We start from the raw sequence: 19,335 nt of genomic DNA, 5'->3' as shown, positions 1-19,335 counted from the left end.
CAAATTCTTTAATTTTCATCATTATCAATCTTAATGGAAGTATCATTTGTATTATTTTCCTCATTCTCAGTATTCTGTAAAAATAATTATCATTTATATTAAAAATATCTATATCTGTATATATGTATATATATATTTATTTTATATTTACTTTGGATGAGGATGAAACATCATTTTCTTTAGTTACGTTTTGATTCATAAAATTTGTAATTGGTTTTTGCCATTCTGGAGTTTCTCTTGGATGATAAGGATTTCCACCAGAATAACTTTTTCCTAATAATAAAATAATATTATAATAGAAATAATATTTTTCAAAGAATATCAAATTCAAATGCTCGACAATTATTTGTTACCTCTATTCGATTTTTTTGTTCCTGATGTACTCGCAATTTTATGAGGTGCTTTAGCTCCCATAGCTTAAAATATAAAATAAACAAATGAAATAATATGATCACGTTAGCATAATTTCTTGATTAATAATTAAAAACGTTTATTACTTTGTAGTATAAGCCAAGCAATGCAATAAAGTTAAATAAATAAAAAGGATTACTATTTGTCATTATTTATTATGGAAAAAAATTTTTACCTTTTGTAGGTATACGATCTGCTTTTGTTCGAACCATATTTAAAATAATATATTTAAATTTGGTAAAAACTTTCTTCGACCGTTCTTTGTTTAAATCGAAAGAAGCTTTGCGTACGCTGCAGAATCGAACAATAGAATATTTGAAATTATACGAATACAGTGGTGCCAACCTTAAAGGTAACGTTAGAAGTGCACAAAATTCTGAACTGTTTGGAGAAGTTAGATTTTTGAAAATTTCTAGTAACAGAAAAATGGATATAATGGTAGTACATTTCCCGCGCAAATGACAACTGTCATGGCGCCTTTCTTACATCCATACGATCATTGGTCGGTTATAACATATATATGGTGTGTTATACCGGTTTCAAGAGTAAAACGTCGTCACGTTTAAGAGCATGTTTATCAGATAAAAATAAAAGTGTTTATTAAAAAGAAGTCAAATTAGTGAACTCAGAGAATGTCAGAACGTAATAGAAAGAATTACCCAGGATTATTGATAGGGCGAATGTTCATAGCTATTACATTGAACATCATATTACAAATCTTTCTTTTGAGTTTTTTAATTTTAATTACAAATACAAACACAAATGTTAAATTATGGCTACAGAATACATGGGAAACTATAATTTCCTTAAAATTGCGAATACATTTCTTTGTATTTGTGTCATTTCTACAAGGAATTATTTATTGCAATAATTATTTACATCGACAGCCGTATTTAAAGAACAGATTCTTAAAACTTCAACATATTTTCACCGGCCAAAACTTATTAAGAGGAATGCTTTGTATCTTAATGGGCTGTAATTTAGTATGGTTACACTTGTCATTGAAGAAAGGTAATCATAATTTATTGATTGATAATTGTGATACACTGTACGGATCATGCCTAATAGAAGAACATTATTTTTTACTACTTGGTGGAATGTGGACTGGATTCTACTTCTTCCTGACTACAAGTTTATCTAATCAACGATATTTCCAATTTTCTATAATACCACTGACTAAATTCTCCAAATTTAGAAAAGGAATTTATTCCATGCTATCCAAAATAACGTCCATTTCATTATGGCCTGTTATTTATTTTATAATCGGATATTATTTACTGGGATCCTATATACGTGACTTCGTACTGTCCATCACATCCGCACAAATAGAAACAAAGCCATTAGATAACTTTCCAGGATTGCTAAATGTATCTCTAGCAATGTATTTATGGCTATATCAATCTACTTTGATATTTACAAGTAACACTACAATTTTGTTATTAGAAGTATTTCTAACAGAATGGACACCTTTAGAAATTCAGCCGAATAATGTCTTTGATAGTCATATCTCAACGATAACATTAACCGATGTTTTATCCATGGATAATATACCAATGTTACAACATTTGGGATACTTGGATCTTGTTACTTTGGCTGAAAAACAAGAAACGAGAAGAAGAATATTATTTACATTGAGTCAACCTGGTGGTCATCCTTATAATTGGAATTGTATTATTGAAAAATCCTTGAACTTTATAAACAAATTTTCTGATGAGCTTAATGCAATCACTTTAAAAGCCAAAGAACAACAGTTTGCATCATCTGCTTCGACCCTGACAACTTCAATGTCATCAAATTTGTCTGCGTTTAAAAGCGAATACACCTATCACATGCGTAAATTGGTAACAGAGACAATACCATCTGTGAATGAAAGCTATGTCTCCAAATCTCCTGAAATTAAATTTTTAACGTATAAATATATCAAAAACAAATGGGACTTGCTGATCTCTTATTTTCTTTCGAAACCACTTATTTATTACGTCTTTGGCGAACAAGATGATCTCAAGATTGAATATGCTTTATTTAAAGCACAAGCTGTAATATGGGCAGCAGAAGCTATCTCATCTTTGGCAATTGTATCTTTGAAAGAAGACTCTTATGGTATTGTACAAAAAGATCTACCAGATATATTTCAAGCACTATTAACATTAAAACTTACTTTAGACAAATTACATAAATCTAATATATTAATTAAAAAACCTCAGAATAGTGATAAATGTATCAAACAGATGTTTAATTCCTTACGAAATGCGAGTAAACGAAGTTTGTACAGAATTACAACAGGATTCGAAGATTACATTAATGATTTGAAACTTGACTCTTCAATGATAGAACATTTACAACCTTTTCTTAATTACAAAGAATAATATATACATTTCTATGATTTTGTTTCCTTATAAAGCTATAATAAAAAAAGAACAAATATCATGATATATTTGTATTTACATCGTGTTACATTTTCAATGATTACTTATGATGATTATATGTGCACTTAACAAAGGACTTTTTTTGTTTATTTTTATCAAACAATTTAATAAAGAAATAACATAAAAAATTAAATGATATGTACAAAAAAAAAAAAAAAAATTACAAATTTCTTATATTTTATTTATATTACATTTTTTTAAGAGACTGTACAACACTAAGATTATAGAATAATTTTTCTCTAAGTATGATCCAGTTTTTCAATTGTAAATCTTCCATTTCTTTTAAATTATTCCTCAACTCTTCAGTTTCAGATATTGCTTGACCATGCCATTTTAAAAATACTGCTAGATAGGCTTGCGTCAATTCGAAGTCGATTTTACGTTCCATCATATAACACAAGACTTTCATAAATTGAAGTAACAATAATTTTGCACTATTTTCTTCCGCGGAAAGAGATTGAATTTCGAAGTCGACGGAACTTGGACTCATAGATTTTAATTTATTAATAACTTCTAAGAAATTTTCGCTTGATGTAGTAGAATGCAATAATTTGCCAAATATCGTTAAATTTTGAAAATCTTTATGAGTTCGTAATCTTTGAGTATCTATAGAATCTTTTACATCTGAAAAATCAAATTTAATATCTAACGAAGGAATAGTTGGTAAAAAGAATGGTGCCTTTTCTGGAGCTTTAGGTGGCTCCTTAGGTTTATTTCTTTTTTTAACTATGTCTATGTTAAGTAAGTTTAGCCATCTAGATTGTGCCAACGCGGATATTGTAATTAAATCTTTGCTAAGCTGTTCAGGAGAAATATATTCTGGTTCATCTTCAATAATGTCTTCCTTATCTTGTTGATTAACTTCCACTATAGAACTAGGAAGATTAATCATAGGTATGACATCTTCTTCCTTCATAGCTTTTAGAGATACATGAGAATAAATTGTACGATTTGACCACAAATATATTCCCAAATTACACATGTGGGCTGTGGCAAGAAATTCTCCGGTAGAAGAGAAATGTAGAGATATGCATGCATCTGGAACCTAAATGTATTACATAGTTTAAAAATATATTTATGTATAAATAAAGTATATTTAATCAAAATAATCACACGTTCGATAGCATCATAGAAACTTACTTGAAATACATCTATTAAATGAGAAGATAAGATATCCCAAGTCCTTATTGTACAATCCATAGAAGATGTGATTAACCATCTTGCGTTAGGACTAAACGATGCATCCGTCAATGGTCCTTTATGTCCATGAAAATGTCTTATTACTTTTTTAGTATCTAGATCAATTAAAATCACTGTGAAATCTTCCAATGCAACTGCTATGAAAGTACTTTCATTATGGTACCGTAGCCATTCTATTGATTCAGGTAGAGTTATGATAGTCCTTGGGCCTGTATCTTTAATTTTAAATATAATATTTAATTTAGAAAAAAAAAAAAAAGAAAACGAAATGAAAGAAAAATATTTGACAAAAAATAATTCTATTAAGATTTACTTACCATCTTTAGGTTTAAAATCCCAAAATTTTATTAAGCAATCCCTCCCAGCGGTAATAACAGTTTGATTTAAAGCATCTACTACTACACCTCTTACTGAACCTTTATGTGCTTCACCCTCATTGCCATAACTGGCTCTATGAATACCTGACTGTACATTAAATCGATCTACATGACCGGTATTATATCCAATAACAACAAAATTTCCACATTTGGTAAGGCATAAGCAAGTTGCTGCAGCATTATGATTTTGTTTAAATCTTTCTGGTAATAATTTATGATCATCCATCTTTAATAAATTATAAGACCATGTAGTAACTGTGCCTAAACCCGCATGAGAAGCTACTATATTGCTCCATTCCTTTTCTCTAGTTTCTTCGGCAGCCAGATTTATTATCGGAGGCATTATCATTGGATCTTCTACAGATCTACCTTTTTTCTTTGAGGCTTTTCTATTAAAGGAAGCTCTTCCTAGACTTTTATTAAATGTTTCAGTAATAGTAGAAAATATTCTAAGAGAAGAATCACCTCCTGCAGTTAATATATTATCACTATTGTTGCCATAAAAACGAATGATCGTTGGTGGCTCAGAATGTCCCTCTCTTATTTTCAATAATCTTCCAGCACCATCAGCCAAGTCAAAAATCCATAATTTTAAAGAATTATCAGGCGAGGATGAAACCATTAATGGTTCGTTTGGCAGATATTTTAAACCGGTTACAGAACCAAAGTGAGCTTTGTTTAACTGGCTTTCGACCTTTCTTTGCTCCAGATTCCAAAATACAATGTGTCCGCTTAAACTTCCTGTAGCCATAATAGGATATTCATCGGTACGAAATGTAATTGATATTACGGCACCCCAATCTTGGATCAATTCAAAGATAGTTTCATCAAATTTAAGGTTATGTAACATAATCCTTCCATCAGATAGACCTATAGCTACAACATCTATTGCAGGTGCTTGCTCTAAAGCGGTGATAGTCGTATTCCATCCCTTAAAAGTATAAATCATCTTCGTCGTTTTTAAATTCCACAATTGTAAACATCCCTGTTGGCTACCAAACAAAACTTTGTTCATATAAGTAATGGGATGTATCAACGTCGTTATTTGAAAGATTTCATTAGAAAAGTTTAATTCTAAAATTGATTCCTCTGTTTTTATATCCCAAACTTTAACAGTACTACTTTCATCGACAGAAAGTAAATGTGGTCCGAAGGGTAATATAATATGTACAGAACATTCGTGTCCTTTGTAAGTATGTTTTAATTCCGTACCTCTTCTCCATGCATATATAATATTTTCTGCAGCGGTGTAAATGTGATAAGTATCCGCAGATAAACAAGATATATTGTCAGGATGAGTTCCAGATACACTGAGAAGAGTAAAGTGTGCACATCCATAAGTATGAAATTCTTTTCCAACGCAAGTAACCAAAAGATTTTCCTTTCTTCTTTGAATATATCTAATTACTACGGGTATATGATTACTAACGTAACCTAACGCACGATTTCGTATAAATATTTTACTTTGTACCATTTTTCTAACCTTAATATTTACACCGGTCGAGATACATCAGCATGCACGAGCACGTTTGAAATGATGCCTCGTGGGAGCAGCCATCTTTGTATATGATCGACACTAGCGCCATGTCGCGGATCTTTTACGAAACATATCCGAACGATGACGTCACATGATCCCACTCAATCGACACATTTTGAAATGGATCGACGACAGTGATCGATTACAATGATCGTAAACTTATTTTTATCTTTTATCATATTAGTTGGGGGAAAGAATATAATTATTTTTTTTTCATTGTTATAACTTTTCTCCTTATAACTTTTTAATAAAGCTTTAAATAACCTAGATTCAAATGACATTTTTATTTCTATTTAGAAAATATATTAAGGAAGTTTAGCTGGAAAATCTTGGAATACCATGCATGCTATTATTATAAGAAAAGTATTTTTGTAAAAATTGACTCTTATTATAAACATATTAATTCAATAATTAAATATCCTTAGATTCAATCGCGAACTATACATTTCTTATATGTAATACAAATATTAATATTTCAGATACTCAATATGTATCAATATACGATCATTCGTTTATTCACAAAATATGTGACGAGCTTGAAGCCGAGGAACAAGATTTACAAATTCTCCTAATTCGATTGAAAATGATGTTTCGTAAAAATTATTATAATCAAAATTGCGCTTCGTTACTTTGATGTGAAATTTTTAAAAATCGAGTGATATATAAAATGTAAAATATGCTTGCTTTTCGAAAGATAATTGTAAATATATATATATATATATATATATATATATATATATATATATATCCTTTATGATTGAAATTAAAAGCGTGTAAAAATTGCTTTGCAACAAGCGCTTGAAATATACTCAATTGTATAAACAACTTGCACTTGCGTAACAATTATTTCATTATTATAATTACAAAGAACAATTATATTCAATATTATATTATGCTACTATTTAAGAATACCTAAATATCTTCGTTATTCATAATCGTATGAAAAAACTTCGTAGGAAAAATATATACTATTCTAAGGGGTATATGTAACGATAGAAAAAAAATTTTTTTCTCAAAATCATTTTTTCCTGTTTCCTTTTCCTTTTTACGAAATTTTAAGATCGCCAAATCTTATGTCCGTCTGTTTTTTTCTTTCCTTTTTTTTTTTTTTTAAATGGAACTATATATACAAATATCTTTTTCCCTATATTTTAATAGAGGATAAAATGACAAATTCAACCGCTTACAATAATGTTACTCGTCTGACCTCAAGATATTTCAATGAATATTTCCTAATATTCTTAAACGTATCTCCTCTTCTAACGTGTATATAACAGAGTCGTATTATCGTACTATAATATTATATACGAGGAACATTCGCAGGACATAAGTCTGCTAAATTTCTTCGTCAAATTTTACCATGTCATTTAGAGAAGATATACCATTAAATATATCCAATAACATATGTGTTTTCAATACGAAAGGTGTCCAGTTTCGTGATCTCATATAATAATATAAAGAACAACAGATAGATAAATAATTTCTTCGACAAGAACAGAATCGGAAATGAAGGAAAATTGTGGGATAGCCAGTTTGTTTTTTTCAAAAGACTAACACGCTCCATTAATGATTCCTCTACTTTTATCGAGTAAATGAAAAAAAAAAATTGCAATTTAGCATATACGATCGAGATACGACGATGAATTCAGAGGATTATGAGAGATTAACGTATTGATGTAATAGCATTAATGTGCTTCGATATTACATTGCAAGAAATAGAAAATTGATACAAATCATTTATTATGAGACTTTTTAAGTTATTGCATTAATGCTAAGGCCACCATTTTGAACACACCACGTAAACTTCGGAACATCATAAGTAAAATATAAAAGACTGGACGATATATGTATGTATGTATGTATGTATGTATGTATGTATGTATGTATGTATGTATGTACGTATTTTTTTTCTATTTTTCTTTAATTCTCGATAAAAAAGAAAAAAAAAAAAATCGCTTTTTTCTCTCTTTTTGTTCTTTTTCTTCGTATTTTCCCTTTTCTTTCTTTCGTAAAAAAGATCATTATTATTTACTACAATTAACATAAATAACTATTAATTTTTATACAAAAAAGAAAAAAGAAAAGAAAAATACACATTGCAATTGCAATCGCATTTTCTGCTAAACATCTCGTTATATGTGTGTAATTAAATAAGACATTGATTGTAAGCATTTGCGACGTTTATCGATAAAGAAAATTTAATATCCATGATATTAGAACATTTAAAACGACGAGATTGGTAACAATAGGATTTACTTTGTCGCGAGAAAGATTTTTTTTTCTTTCGAAACAATGATAATAATAATAATAATAATAATAATAATAATAATAATAATAATAATAATAATAATAATAACAATATCAATAAAAATAATTAAAAAATCGAGAGAAACAATAAGAAAAAAGAGCGATTTTGATAAGTTCGGCAAAATTTGTGTTGTGTTTGTTCCTTTACCATAAAAGAATTATTTAAAAAATCGCGAATTTGTGTGTGTGTGTGTGTATCTGTCTACGTGCGTGTGTGTGAGTGTTAAAAAAAAAAAAAAGGAAATTATGTACACATCATTATATTCTCGCGCGCGTCAGTTAGCATGGTAATTTTTTTTCTCATAATTCTTTTTATCTTCTTTCTTTTCCTTTTATTATATTCTCCTTTTTCTTTCTTTCTTTTTTTTTTTTTTAATTGATGTATATATATATGTATATATATATAAACTCTCTTATAACTATACGCCTAACACTAAACTTTCTTTTTTCGTTTATGGCAAATACACGTTGAAATATTCGTTGTGCGAATTTCTTGTGATTATAAAGAAAAATTAAATTAAAAAAAAAAAAAAAAAATTAAATAGAAAAGGAAATAAAAAAATAATAATAAAATGACGAAGAAAATAAAAGAAAAAAATAATAGAAAAAAAGAACAAAACGAACCAGGAAAAAAGTTCTCTTTTTTTTCCACAAACGTTTCTTTTTTTCCCTTTCTCATTCTCATTCTCATTCTCTCTCTCTCTCTCTCTCTCTCTCTCTCTCTCTCTCTCTCTCTCTCTCTCTCTCTCTCTCTCTCTCTCTCTCTCTCTCTCTCTCTCTCTCTCTTCCTTGTCTTAAATTGTAAAAATAAAAATGGCGAGAGAACACGAGTTTCTAAGCTTTTTAATCATATACCATCGACGTCGTGATCGATGTGATCGACGATCGAACGTGATCGATCGTTCGTTCAAACTGCACGTGTGTACACTAACTATAGTAATATTTATTTATTGATTTACAAAGCGACGAGAGAAGCCATGTCTAAAAGTAATGAAACGAAACACGATTACAATGGCGGATTTACGCACACAACAAACGATGGAGAGACGATCATCCCGGGTCCTATAAGATATGGACCCCGACACGACACAACAAGACACAATATAAAACAAAAATTCCATATTATATATCAAATTTAATTTAATATCTCTTGACGGCGGATCAATATATATAATTTGTAATTTCTATATTAACGAAATTATAATCGAATTTAATTGCACAGTGTTTATTTCTCAATTAATCATTAGTATGAACGGTCGATGCAAGAAAGTATATGTACGTAGGTATGTTGTATGTATGTATGTATGTAGTGTATATTGTGCGCATAATAATTGATTTATTTTATAATGCGAGGGAGGTCGGGGGTTGAACACACCCCTAAAAATTTGTTGGGGTTCCTCGAAGGCTAAATCCGCCAATGATAAAAATCATTGTATGTAATCAAAACTTAATGTCCCGTTTCCACGTGGCGTGAACCAAGAACGTCGAATAATTACGCTTTCTCATTCATTTCAGCCTTTTTTTTCACGCTTGTTTATTGTTAATGGAAAGCGTGCGTGGAAGTCGTCCGTCAAAAATTTTTAATATATTTTAATTAACGACACGACATAGAAAAAGCAACTGACGTTAAGTATAAATCATTCATTATTATCTGCCTAGACATCCTGTTTTACGCTTGGTCACTATTTGTCACACGAGTGAAAATCAAACCGGTTTGATTTTCCTCTGATGTTTGAATCATTGACGTCACAGGCAATCTTCACGATAACACGAATCGTGGTTCACGAAAGCGTAATTCACGTTCGTGATTCACGCGATATAAATCTTCACGAAGACGAAGATGACGACGACGACGACGTGTCTCTCTCCTCTCGCACTTAGGATTAATTATTATTTATTGCCAATCTCAACGCGAGAAGGACATCACGTTGTTTAATTATTTTCTCTTTTCTTTTTCCCTCTTAGTCCGCCACATTTTTTCTTATACTTCGTAATTATCGATTGAAAATTGACTTTTTTTCTTCTTCTTCTTATTATTTTTCTTCTCGTTGAGGTTGAAAAAAAAGAAAAAAAGAAAAAAAGAAAAGAAAAGAAAAGAAAAGAAAAAAAAAAAAGATGATGAATCCTCGCGAACATTAATTAATTGATTTCATGCTCCTTCAAGAAAGGACGAAAAAGTTGGCGCGCACATACATATACATATTATGTAATTCGAAGTGCAATAATTAGTATCGTATCGGTTGCCAGACTCCGGTTGCTTCGTCTCGACGATAATAATGAGGCCTATTATCTCGAAAGACGGTAACCGCCGGAAATTGATTGTCCTGGATATATTTAAGCGTTGCTCGTACCTAGAAAAAAAAGAAGAAAAGAGAAAGAAATAAAAAAATTATAATAATAGAAAAAGTAATACATTATTAAGTACAGGAGATGCATTCTCGCGTTTCTTATTGATAAAGCTAAAAACACGTGGAAAAAAATGATTAATTGATCGTCTGATTGAAGACCAATAAGAAATAAAAGAAAAGAGAAAAAGATGAAATAGACATTATTAAAAAATAGTACAAAAAAAGAATAATATCTTTATCAAAGCAGACACGTCAAATAGAATTTATCGACAGAGCGAAACGTTGAGTATTATTATTTTTTTTTTTTTTTTTTTGTTCAAAATAGATAGTTTATCGATAAAAGAAATAAATAAATAATTTACCTGTGACACGAAATGAGGAAGTTCGACTTCTGGTGACGTCGACAAGTGTTGAAGGATGAACTGATCGGATTGAGCTAGCCAGAGGTCGACGCCTCTTAAGGGATCGTAATTAAAGGGACCGATTCTAAGTAATCCAAGTGTGCAGTCGTACACATCGAGTACCTACAAATTTCCAAAAAATGATATGACATTTTCCACTGTTATAATACGATTAAAGCAATCCCGATTCAATTTAAGAATAATCTTATTGGATTAAAACGAGTCTACGTATGTATACTTATGCCGCGAGCAATATCAATGACCTAATCTCCTAAAAACGTTTTCCAAGTCAAACGAAATTGCCTGTTAAGACCCCTACGCGTGCAACATGTACATACACGCGCGTACACACACACACACATATATATAATATAATATAATGTGTATATATATATATATATATATATATATATATATATATATATATGATGCGGTGTGTCTCGTCTACTTTCTTCTTCCTCTTTCACTTTAGATAACAGCGCACATGCACCTGTTGACCTCCGGTTAACTGTCTGGCACACCTGAGCGGCTGATCGGGGCCCTTGTCAGGGAAGGTCGCAGGGAAGATCTCGCCGGTCTTCACGTTCAATCCGATACCATAGATCACAGGCCAATGGATGCCAGCTCTTACGGTTGTGTTCAATTCACCGACACAGCACAACGTTAGGTCGATTTCGACGGGTTGTTTGTGAAAGGCAGCTTTAAAAAAGGAGAAAGAAAGAGAGAAAGAGAGAGAGAGAGAAAGAGAGAAAGAAAAAGAAAGAAAGAGAAAATAATTTATATAAAAATATAAACAAACGAACGAATAAACGATATCAAATCTACATAAATCTACATATATTCCAATTTTAGATTTATTATTTTATTCAAAGTGGAATGGCGATGAGCGGGTGGCTGAAAGTTTCTCGGAGGGCCAAAAGTTCCCAGATGATATTGCAAAATCAATTGATTCTTTTTCTTTTCGGATTGTAAAATTGACAAGGTCAGTTTCTAAAAGGATCTTGAAAAAAAGTGATCTATTTTTAAAACTCTTTTGAACCTCGCTCCTGCCTGTACTTTTCTTTTGGATAAAAAAATGTAGATTTATTTAGATTTTTTTCTTTCTTTGTTTTCTTTTCTTTTCTTTTTTTCTTTTTTTTTTTTGTTTATTTTATTTTATAATCGTATCGAACGATCAAATAGCATTGAAAAAGAAACTTACAGAGAATATTATAAAACAATTCCTCGGAGTAATTTCTTGGATCGGAATAACCGCCGACTAGCTGAAGTTCTAAACGACCTTCCGGAAAGCCAATAGCTAATTCTGTCACCCTTTGAACCATCGCGGCTGCGGCATCTTCTGTACCTGCACCGTCCAGGTGTGCCAAGGCTGCTGCACCCGATCCTTAAAATTTTATAATATCATATTAGAATAATATCAGAGGACTTTAGTAACTTTAGAGTTGGAATAAATAGTAATCTACCTGTTATGCTATCATTTGGATAACTTTGATAAATAAAATTTCTTTTTTCATTTTGTTTTTCTTTTAGGAGAGTGGACATAACAAGTAAATATTATTTAAGAGAATTTTAAGTAACAATTTTTTTGTTTCTTTTCATTCATTTTTTTTCTTTTTTTTTTTTTTTTAATTTCTTTGAAATTTTCTGACTTTTCATTTGGCCGAGGTATAAGGTAGATATGTAAGTAGTTTTACATGTCGTTCTTGTCTTTCTATGGTATTTACATAAAAAGAAATATATATATATATATAAACACACATATAAATATATATGTATACCTACCGGAATGCCTCACGACGACGATTATGCACGTAGTCATGTCGTCCGAGCCGAGGATGCTCACGTTCTCTGCGAAAGGAAAAGAAGAGGAGAGCACTTAGTACGGTGAATTCCAAAGTGGCTCTTCGACGAGTATATATAAGTCGTGGTAAGCCTATTTTCTCACGCTACTTGCGCTTCGAAAAGAAAAAAGAGAAAGAGACGGACAGATAGAGAGAGAGAGAGAGAGAGAAAGAGAGAGAGATATTATATAGAACGATAGCCAAAAGTTTCTAGATGGGCCGAAGTTCTTAGATGATTTTAAAAATCAATTAATCTTTTTTGTAAAAAAAAAAAAAAAAAAAAGAAAAACAAGTAGAGTAATTAACTTGAAAAGTATGTCGAAAAAGAATAATTGAATTTTTTTTTTATAAATCACTTAAGACGTTCTAGTCCACTTAGGGAACTATCGATCTCAAATATGTGTAATTGTGTAATTATTATCGTTTTGTTTAATATACCCGTCATCGTTTCGTCATCTAGAAATAAATCATTATGTTGTTAACTAACTCGATCTTTTGACAAAAGCAAGTTGCGTCACAATATATTAATGCGCGATATCGCTAAAAGTCCGGCAATAGTAGCAGTCTCTTATATATCGATATCTTTCGAAAGAAATGGATGGGTGAGAGTGTATTGGGTCAAGTTTCTAATTTTTTCTTTTTTTTATTTTCTAATCTCTAAATCATTCATGTTTAGACAAGAGAGCACGAGTAGATACGAGTAAAAAATATAAAGACGTTCTTTTCGAGGAAGTCTATACAGTTACAAAACAAATTGATCGATTAATCGACTTATTTATTATTTATCACTATTATTTAACACGATTATAAATTAATTTCCAAGTAATCGCATTTGTTTCTTATATATAAAAAAAAAAAAAAAAAAAAAAAATCAAATTTACAACTAAATTTTCTTCTCCTTATAATTGATATCAAATATTACCAAATATATATCTCCTATATATATATCTATATAGAATAAAATAAATTATGGGTCTATTGAATCTGTATTTATTACGAGATTCAATGAGATTAGAATGGGAGATTAAAAAGTATCGATAGAATGAAAAATATTTGTATACTGACTATCGTGTGGCAAAGTGGCGGCCATTTCTCGTTGTTGGACGTATAAAAGGCCGACCGGGCCCACTAATTTAGCCGGCATTGAGTGAAGTTGCGCGGCGGTCTCACGATATACGGGGTGTGACACATACAAGGACCTACTGTCCGTCGGGACATCTTCCTGAAGGACCCCGTTTACAACCAACACCATTCTGAAACATTATAGAAACGCGCGATTACATATTAGACATTATTACGTTAATACAATTAATCTCTTTCGAATTACACATAATATTACTGTGTTACAAAGTCCTGCTAAATCTATATTACTTATCACGTTTGCGATCATACGTTAATCATACATTAATCATAAGCACGTTTAGTAAGCAAAATGTTCCCACCCTATAAATGCATTTTGATATAATTGCTTTCGTATGTTATTTTTTTTTTTATGAATTTATATTCCACAACAGTATCATTAATAATTATTTGTTCATAAAATATCTGGATCGTTGATGATGACCGGTCGTTGAAACAAATTATTCGGATATTTGGATACTTCAATATAAATTTTCTACCGAGTATTCGGATACTCAAAACTTGGATATCCGTAAATCCGGGGAATAGTAAAAGCCCTAATATATATATATATATGTATATATATATATTATACATATTATATATATATATATATGAGAGAGAGAGAGAGAGACTTGTCCCCAGAGTCCTCCTTGTTAACACGATTAAACACAACGGAACGGCCGACACGGGTTGGCACGAGTGCCAACAATGCCTGAGCTGCCTGTGATCTTCGATCTCTTGATCCTGTTACCGCCTTTGTCATAATGCCTCGTGTATAGATCGTGCACCCAGATAAATCGTTCGAGGACTTCATTGTAAAGAGGATATATATATATATGTATGTATATGTACACAATATACGATAAATGCAACGGGAGGTCGCATAAGGGCGACTACATCGAGGAATATTTCTTTTGTAAACGATATGCTTAACGAGATAGAATAAATAAATGAAATAAATTAAATAAAGAAAATGTGAAGTAAAAAAAAAAAAGAAAAAAAAACAAGCTAAAAAAAGCTGGTTCGATCCGATTTATTCCGTAAAAAACAAGCTCGTCGAGTTGATCGAAATATATGTAATCGAAAATAATACGTGACGTCTGTTGAAAAGTGTACGAATTAATACTCGATAACTAAAGATCGAGAGATCGAGAGAGAGAGAGAGAGAGTGTGTGTGTGTGTGTATAAAAAGAAAGAAAAACAGGAGTGCAAGGACGGATGGAGAAATAATCCAAAAATTTGCGTTTAGAATTTGGCTATCGTGTAAGTAAAAGAGAGACAGAGAGAGAAAGAGAGAAAGAAAGAAGAAGAAGAGAAAGAGAGAGAAAGAGAGAGAGAGAGAGATCCGCGTTTAGAATATCGCAAGTGAAAGAAAAACAGAAGACAGAAAAAAAAAGATAGAAAGATAAAGAGACAGACAAACAAACAGAGACTGAGAAGAAAGAAAGAGAGAGAGAGAGAGAGAGAGAGAGAGAGAGAGAGAGAGAGAGAGAGAGAGAGAGAGAGAGATGTCTGACTAATAGAAAAAGAAAAGTAATATAAAAAAATAAAGGATGGAAAGAGAGAGAAAAAAGAAAAAAAGAAAAACTGTCCCATTTCGACAAAAACTCGTTCCCACGTGTGGCATGGTGCTTAGGTTTTAAAATAGATGGTTCTCTTTGAAAACAGATGTTTTTAGCAAGCCGTGCAGCGAGAGTTCTAAAACACGTTTCTAAATTTCTCGACACATTTTTCCTACACAATTGTTTCTTTTTTTTTTCCCCTCACCCACCCCTTTTCTTTTTTTCTTTCTTTCGTAGTGTCTCGTCGATGTAGATATATAAATAGATAGATCATATTCGTGAAGAAATAAAGAAGGAAAAACAAGAAGATATAAAAAAACGTATCAGATTGGAAAGCGTTTGATCAGAATAATATTAGAGAGAAAAACAACAGGAGTAGTAAAAAGTAGGAAACAATTTAAAAAAAAAAAAAAAAAGAAAAAAAAAGTATCGCAATATGTAATAAAATCGTTGCTAACTAAGAGACATTTGAGATTCTGATTAAACGTATCCGATCCACATCGATTTTTTTATTGATCATTCGGATATATCGTCTATTACGTACATTTATACGCATGTATATGCGTATATGTATGTTTATGTGTGATACGTCGCACGAAACTTAATTAGCATTCTATATTCAAAAGGAAATACAACGATATAATTATAGGCTGTGATTCGGATAGCCGGCTTATAAATTGTTCCTCTAACTGCTATGATCTGCGATCATTATTATGGCGGACCCATATGAAAACTGCAATTTTTCGTTGTGTAATTTCTTTCATCGACGTAACATGCTCAAGAATCCATTCGAGATATCGTCAAAAATAGCACGCACGTACGCGAACACATACACATTTAGAGAAAATCCGATCGGACCTCTCTCAATGTACTTTTTTTTTTTATTAGTCCAAAAGTTCCTAGAGGTATTTTTTAAACATGAACTATTTTTTTTTTTTTTCGAAACGTTTGCGACTATTTTTTTCTCCGTTTTCCTTTTTCTTTTTTTCTGTTCTCTTTTTTCCCTTCTTCATTTAAGATCGTGAAACTACAAGTCTGAAAAGTTTTTGAGGGGGGAAAAAAAATAGATAATTGATTAAAAAACACAAAATAATCATCTTCTGGAAGTTTTGGACCAATATCTGCTATTTTATTTATTTCCTTTTTCTTTTTTTTTCTTTTCCCTTTTTACATAAAATTTTTTGCATTGACAAGAATATGATATTATTGTTTTGTTAAATAGCACGAAGAACGAGTTGTCTATAGGATTCTGTTTTCTTTTTTTTTTTTTCCTTTCGGGAGGAGGTTTTAATAAACAATCATTTTTGGAAATGATTTTTTAAGAGCTTCGAATAGGATTGATCATAATGTTTTCGCAAAATTGATCTAAATTTATTTTTATCAATATTATCGAGAGAATAAAATTTATCATGGTTACACAATCTATAATAATAATAATAATAATAATAATAATAATAATAATAATAATAATAATAATGAGCTTGTTTATTAGATTATTTTATTAATCGATCACTTTTAAAGATGATTTTGTAAGATCTACCAAATAAGAATTATTATTATGATTCGCGGAGTTTATCGAAATTTTATTTTTATCTTCATTAAAAGAGAGAATAAAATTTTTTGATATTTACATGATTCTTTTTTTTTCGTAATAATAATAATGTTATTTATAGGATTGTTTTATTAATAAACGATCATTTTTAAAGACGATTTTTTAAGATATTTAAAATTAAAATGCTTATCAAGAGGATAAAAAAGACGAAATAATAAAAATAAAAAATGCGATGGAGGGATGGAGAGGGGTGGAAGTGGTTGGAAATTTTGAAGATCCAAGACCTTGGAAAGATAATTTTTCCTTCTCACTCTCTCTCTCTTTCTCTCTGTCTTCCTTTCTCTCTCATTCCTCTCATGCTCTTTTTTAAGAACGTTTATCGTTCGTAACGAGCTCGAGTCTCGAAGCTCTCGATGTCTTTAACGTGCTGACGAATGATAAAGTCTAAGAAAAACAGTGTTATTAATGAAGTCTTACGATATTCCTCTTTCTCTCTCTCTCTCTCTCTCTCTCTCTCTCTCTCTCTCTCTCTCTCTCTCTCTCTCTCTGGAGATAATTACAAAATTTTTTGTTAAATAAAATTCATGTCAATTCTGCGAAGAATCTATCTCAAAGCTTTTATGATTTTACCTGTTTTCCCCTCCTCCTTACAAAACGTAAAAGGTACACCCGTTATATATGTTCCTGTACACCCGTTATATGATTATTAATTCCTATACACTTTAGTTTTATACACTTCCCACGACCACGAAACAGAAGAGAACAAAATAGTTCTCACTTCGTGATTAAAGATAAAATTTAAGAGAATTAAAAAAAAAAAAAAAAGAAGAAGAAAATATATATGTAATTACATCTATTTCACTTCATTCCATCAAATTGTAAATAATCAATGGCACCTGTTTCTTTCTTTCTTTCTTTCTTTCTTTCTTTCTTTCTTCCTTTTCTTTCTATTACTACAACAACGATAAAAAATTTCACACTTCTTTTCTTTCTTATCCGCACTCTCTTCATTCACTTTTCATGATTGTTTCATTAGTTTTTGTGTTTACTTATTTATAAATTTCTTTCTTTTTCTTTTTCACAACACACACGAGCTCTCGATCTTTTTCGTCCCATAAGAAAAAATACATGTGTATATATACACAGAAAAAAAAAAGATTAAAAATAAACAATACACATAATTAACATAAAAAAAAAAAAAAAAAAAAAAATATAGAGAATACAGTAAAAGAAAAGAAAAGAAAAAAAAATATAAGCAGAAGAAAGAAAGAAAGTGATCCAACGAGCGAGTAGATCGATCGATCGATCGATCGAGGATCTAAGCGGCAGCAAGACTAACGATCGACGACGACGAAGACGACAACGACGACGACGACGACAACGACGGTGTTTTCCTTCGAACGTAGTCAGTCCCGTCAGCCGACACGTTAACAAATCGCACTAATTATGGCTTCCCTTATCAGTCGGCACGTCGATTGGCTGCCCGTTTCGATACGAGTTTTCTTGGTGGGATGGCTTGAAATCCGAGAGAGACCAATCGAAGCTGCTTCTACCGATCAGATATACACATGTACACGTATGTAATACACATACATGTATATAATGCACACATATATACATATATACATATATATGTATATGAAATACATCAAGAGAAACCGAGAAAATAACATGTTTGTGGATCATCTTTAAAAACATATCTGTGTGTATATGTATTTGTGTGTGCGTGTATGTGTGTGTGAAAGAGAGATATATACAGGGTGTTTCACCTATTCAAACACGTGACATATCTTTGTTGTTTTTTTTTTTAATAATGTAAAGAAATTGTGGTAAACACCGTGTAAAAATCGTTTTGATTTATTTCAAAGAGCATCACGAAATTTTGTCGATCGCAAATCAGAGAGAGAGGGGAGAGAGATTATTTTTATAATTTTTAAATAAAGAAATATATATGTAATTAATTTTATATAGACAAAATAATTTTTGAATGCTAATTTAATACGACTAAAATATTTGGCTTCAATATAAAAAAAAAAAAAAAGAAAAAAAAAAAAGAGCCAATTACGTGTTATTAAGATCAATCAGAATTGTTTAGAATAACTTTTTTTTAATCGATGATTTCATCTAATCGAATAATTCCTTTCATTTTTTTTTTTTTTAATATATCCAATTTGTTGACACTGTTAGATTATCTATTCAGCATATAAAATTTCCTAATCTTTGTCGATGAAGTAATTACGAGATTAGAAAT

The 19,335-nt window shown here is 30.7% G+C and overlaps 4 protein-coding genes across 7 annotated transcripts in view; 1 reads left to right on the top strand and 3 right to left on the bottom strand.

Annotated features, from left to right (window-relative positions):
• Nucleotides 1-8: 8 nt before the first annotated feature.
• Nucleotides 9-880, bottom strand: LOC122633942 (PCNA-associated factor-like). The gene is made up of 4 exons (XM_043822438.1): nucleotides 587-880; nucleotides 354-416; nucleotides 152-273; nucleotides 9-74 (listed from the first exon to the last, which is right to left on the bottom strand). The coding sequence occupies exons 1-4, from the start codon at nucleotides 621-623 to the stop codon at nucleotides 9-11; spliced, it is 288 nt and encodes a 95-aa protein (XP_043678373.1). The 5' UTR covers nucleotides 624-880.
• A 29-nt stretch (nucleotides 881-909) lies between these two features.
• LOC122633717 (nucleoporin NDC1) lies at nucleotides 910-2,843 on the top strand. Its single transcript, XM_043822007.1, has one exon. The coding sequence runs from the start codon at nucleotides 1,044-1,046 to the stop codon at nucleotides 2,775-2,777; it is 1,734 nt and encodes a 577-aa protein (XP_043677942.1). The 5' UTR covers nucleotides 910-1,043; the 3' UTR covers nucleotides 2,778-2,843.
• Nucleotides 2,843-6,651, bottom strand: LOC122633716 (WD repeat-containing protein 36). Its single transcript, XM_043822006.1, has 3 exons — nucleotides 4,355-6,651; nucleotides 3,978-4,252; nucleotides 2,843-3,882 (listed from the first exon to the last, which is right to left on the bottom strand). The coding sequence occupies exons 1-3, from the start codon at nucleotides 5,886-5,888 to the stop codon at nucleotides 3,025-3,027; spliced, it is 2,667 nt and encodes an 888-aa protein (XP_043677941.1). The 5' UTR covers nucleotides 5,889-6,651; the 3' UTR covers nucleotides 2,843-3,024.
• Nucleotides 6,652-10,339: 3,688 nt separating this feature from the next.
• Nucleotides 10,340-19,335, bottom strand: part of LOC122633705 (protein N-terminal asparagine amidohydrolase) — a 40,890-nt gene continuing 31,894 nt past the window's right edge. For 2 of the 4 annotated variants that reach the window (XM_043821993.1, XM_043821992.1), the window contains exons 4-9: nucleotides 13,914-14,101; nucleotides 12,790-12,855; nucleotides 12,209-12,391; nucleotides 11,498-11,706; nucleotides 10,969-11,130; nucleotides 10,340-10,609 (exon numbers count right to left, since the gene is read on the bottom strand). In XM_043821993.1, coding sequence (XP_043677928.1) covers nucleotides 10,484-10,609; nucleotides 10,969-11,130; nucleotides 11,498-11,706; nucleotides 12,209-12,391; nucleotides 12,790-12,855; nucleotides 13,914-14,100 — 933 coding nt within the window. In that variant the 5' untranslated portion in view covers nucleotide 14,101 and the 3' untranslated portion in view covers nucleotides 10,340-10,483. Of the gene's footprint in view, nucleotides 10,610-10,968; nucleotides 11,131-11,497; nucleotides 11,707-12,208; nucleotides 12,392-12,789; nucleotides 12,856-13,913; nucleotides 14,102-17,714; nucleotides 17,895-17,935; nucleotides 18,227-19,335 lie in introns of those variants that run through there. The other 2 variants (XM_043821995.1, XM_043821994.1) reach the window with 2 other exon arrangements.

Source organism: Vespula pensylvanica, chromosome 13 (assembly GCF_014466175.1).
Source record: "Vespula pensylvanica isolate Volc-1 chromosome 13, ASM1446617v1, whole genome shotgun sequence".
NCBI classification, from domain to species: Eukaryota; Metazoa; Arthropoda; class Insecta; order Hymenoptera; family Vespidae; genus Vespula; species Vespula pensylvanica.
Note: the sequence above shows the minus strand (reverse complement) of the source record. Positions and strands in the feature narration are given on the sequence as shown.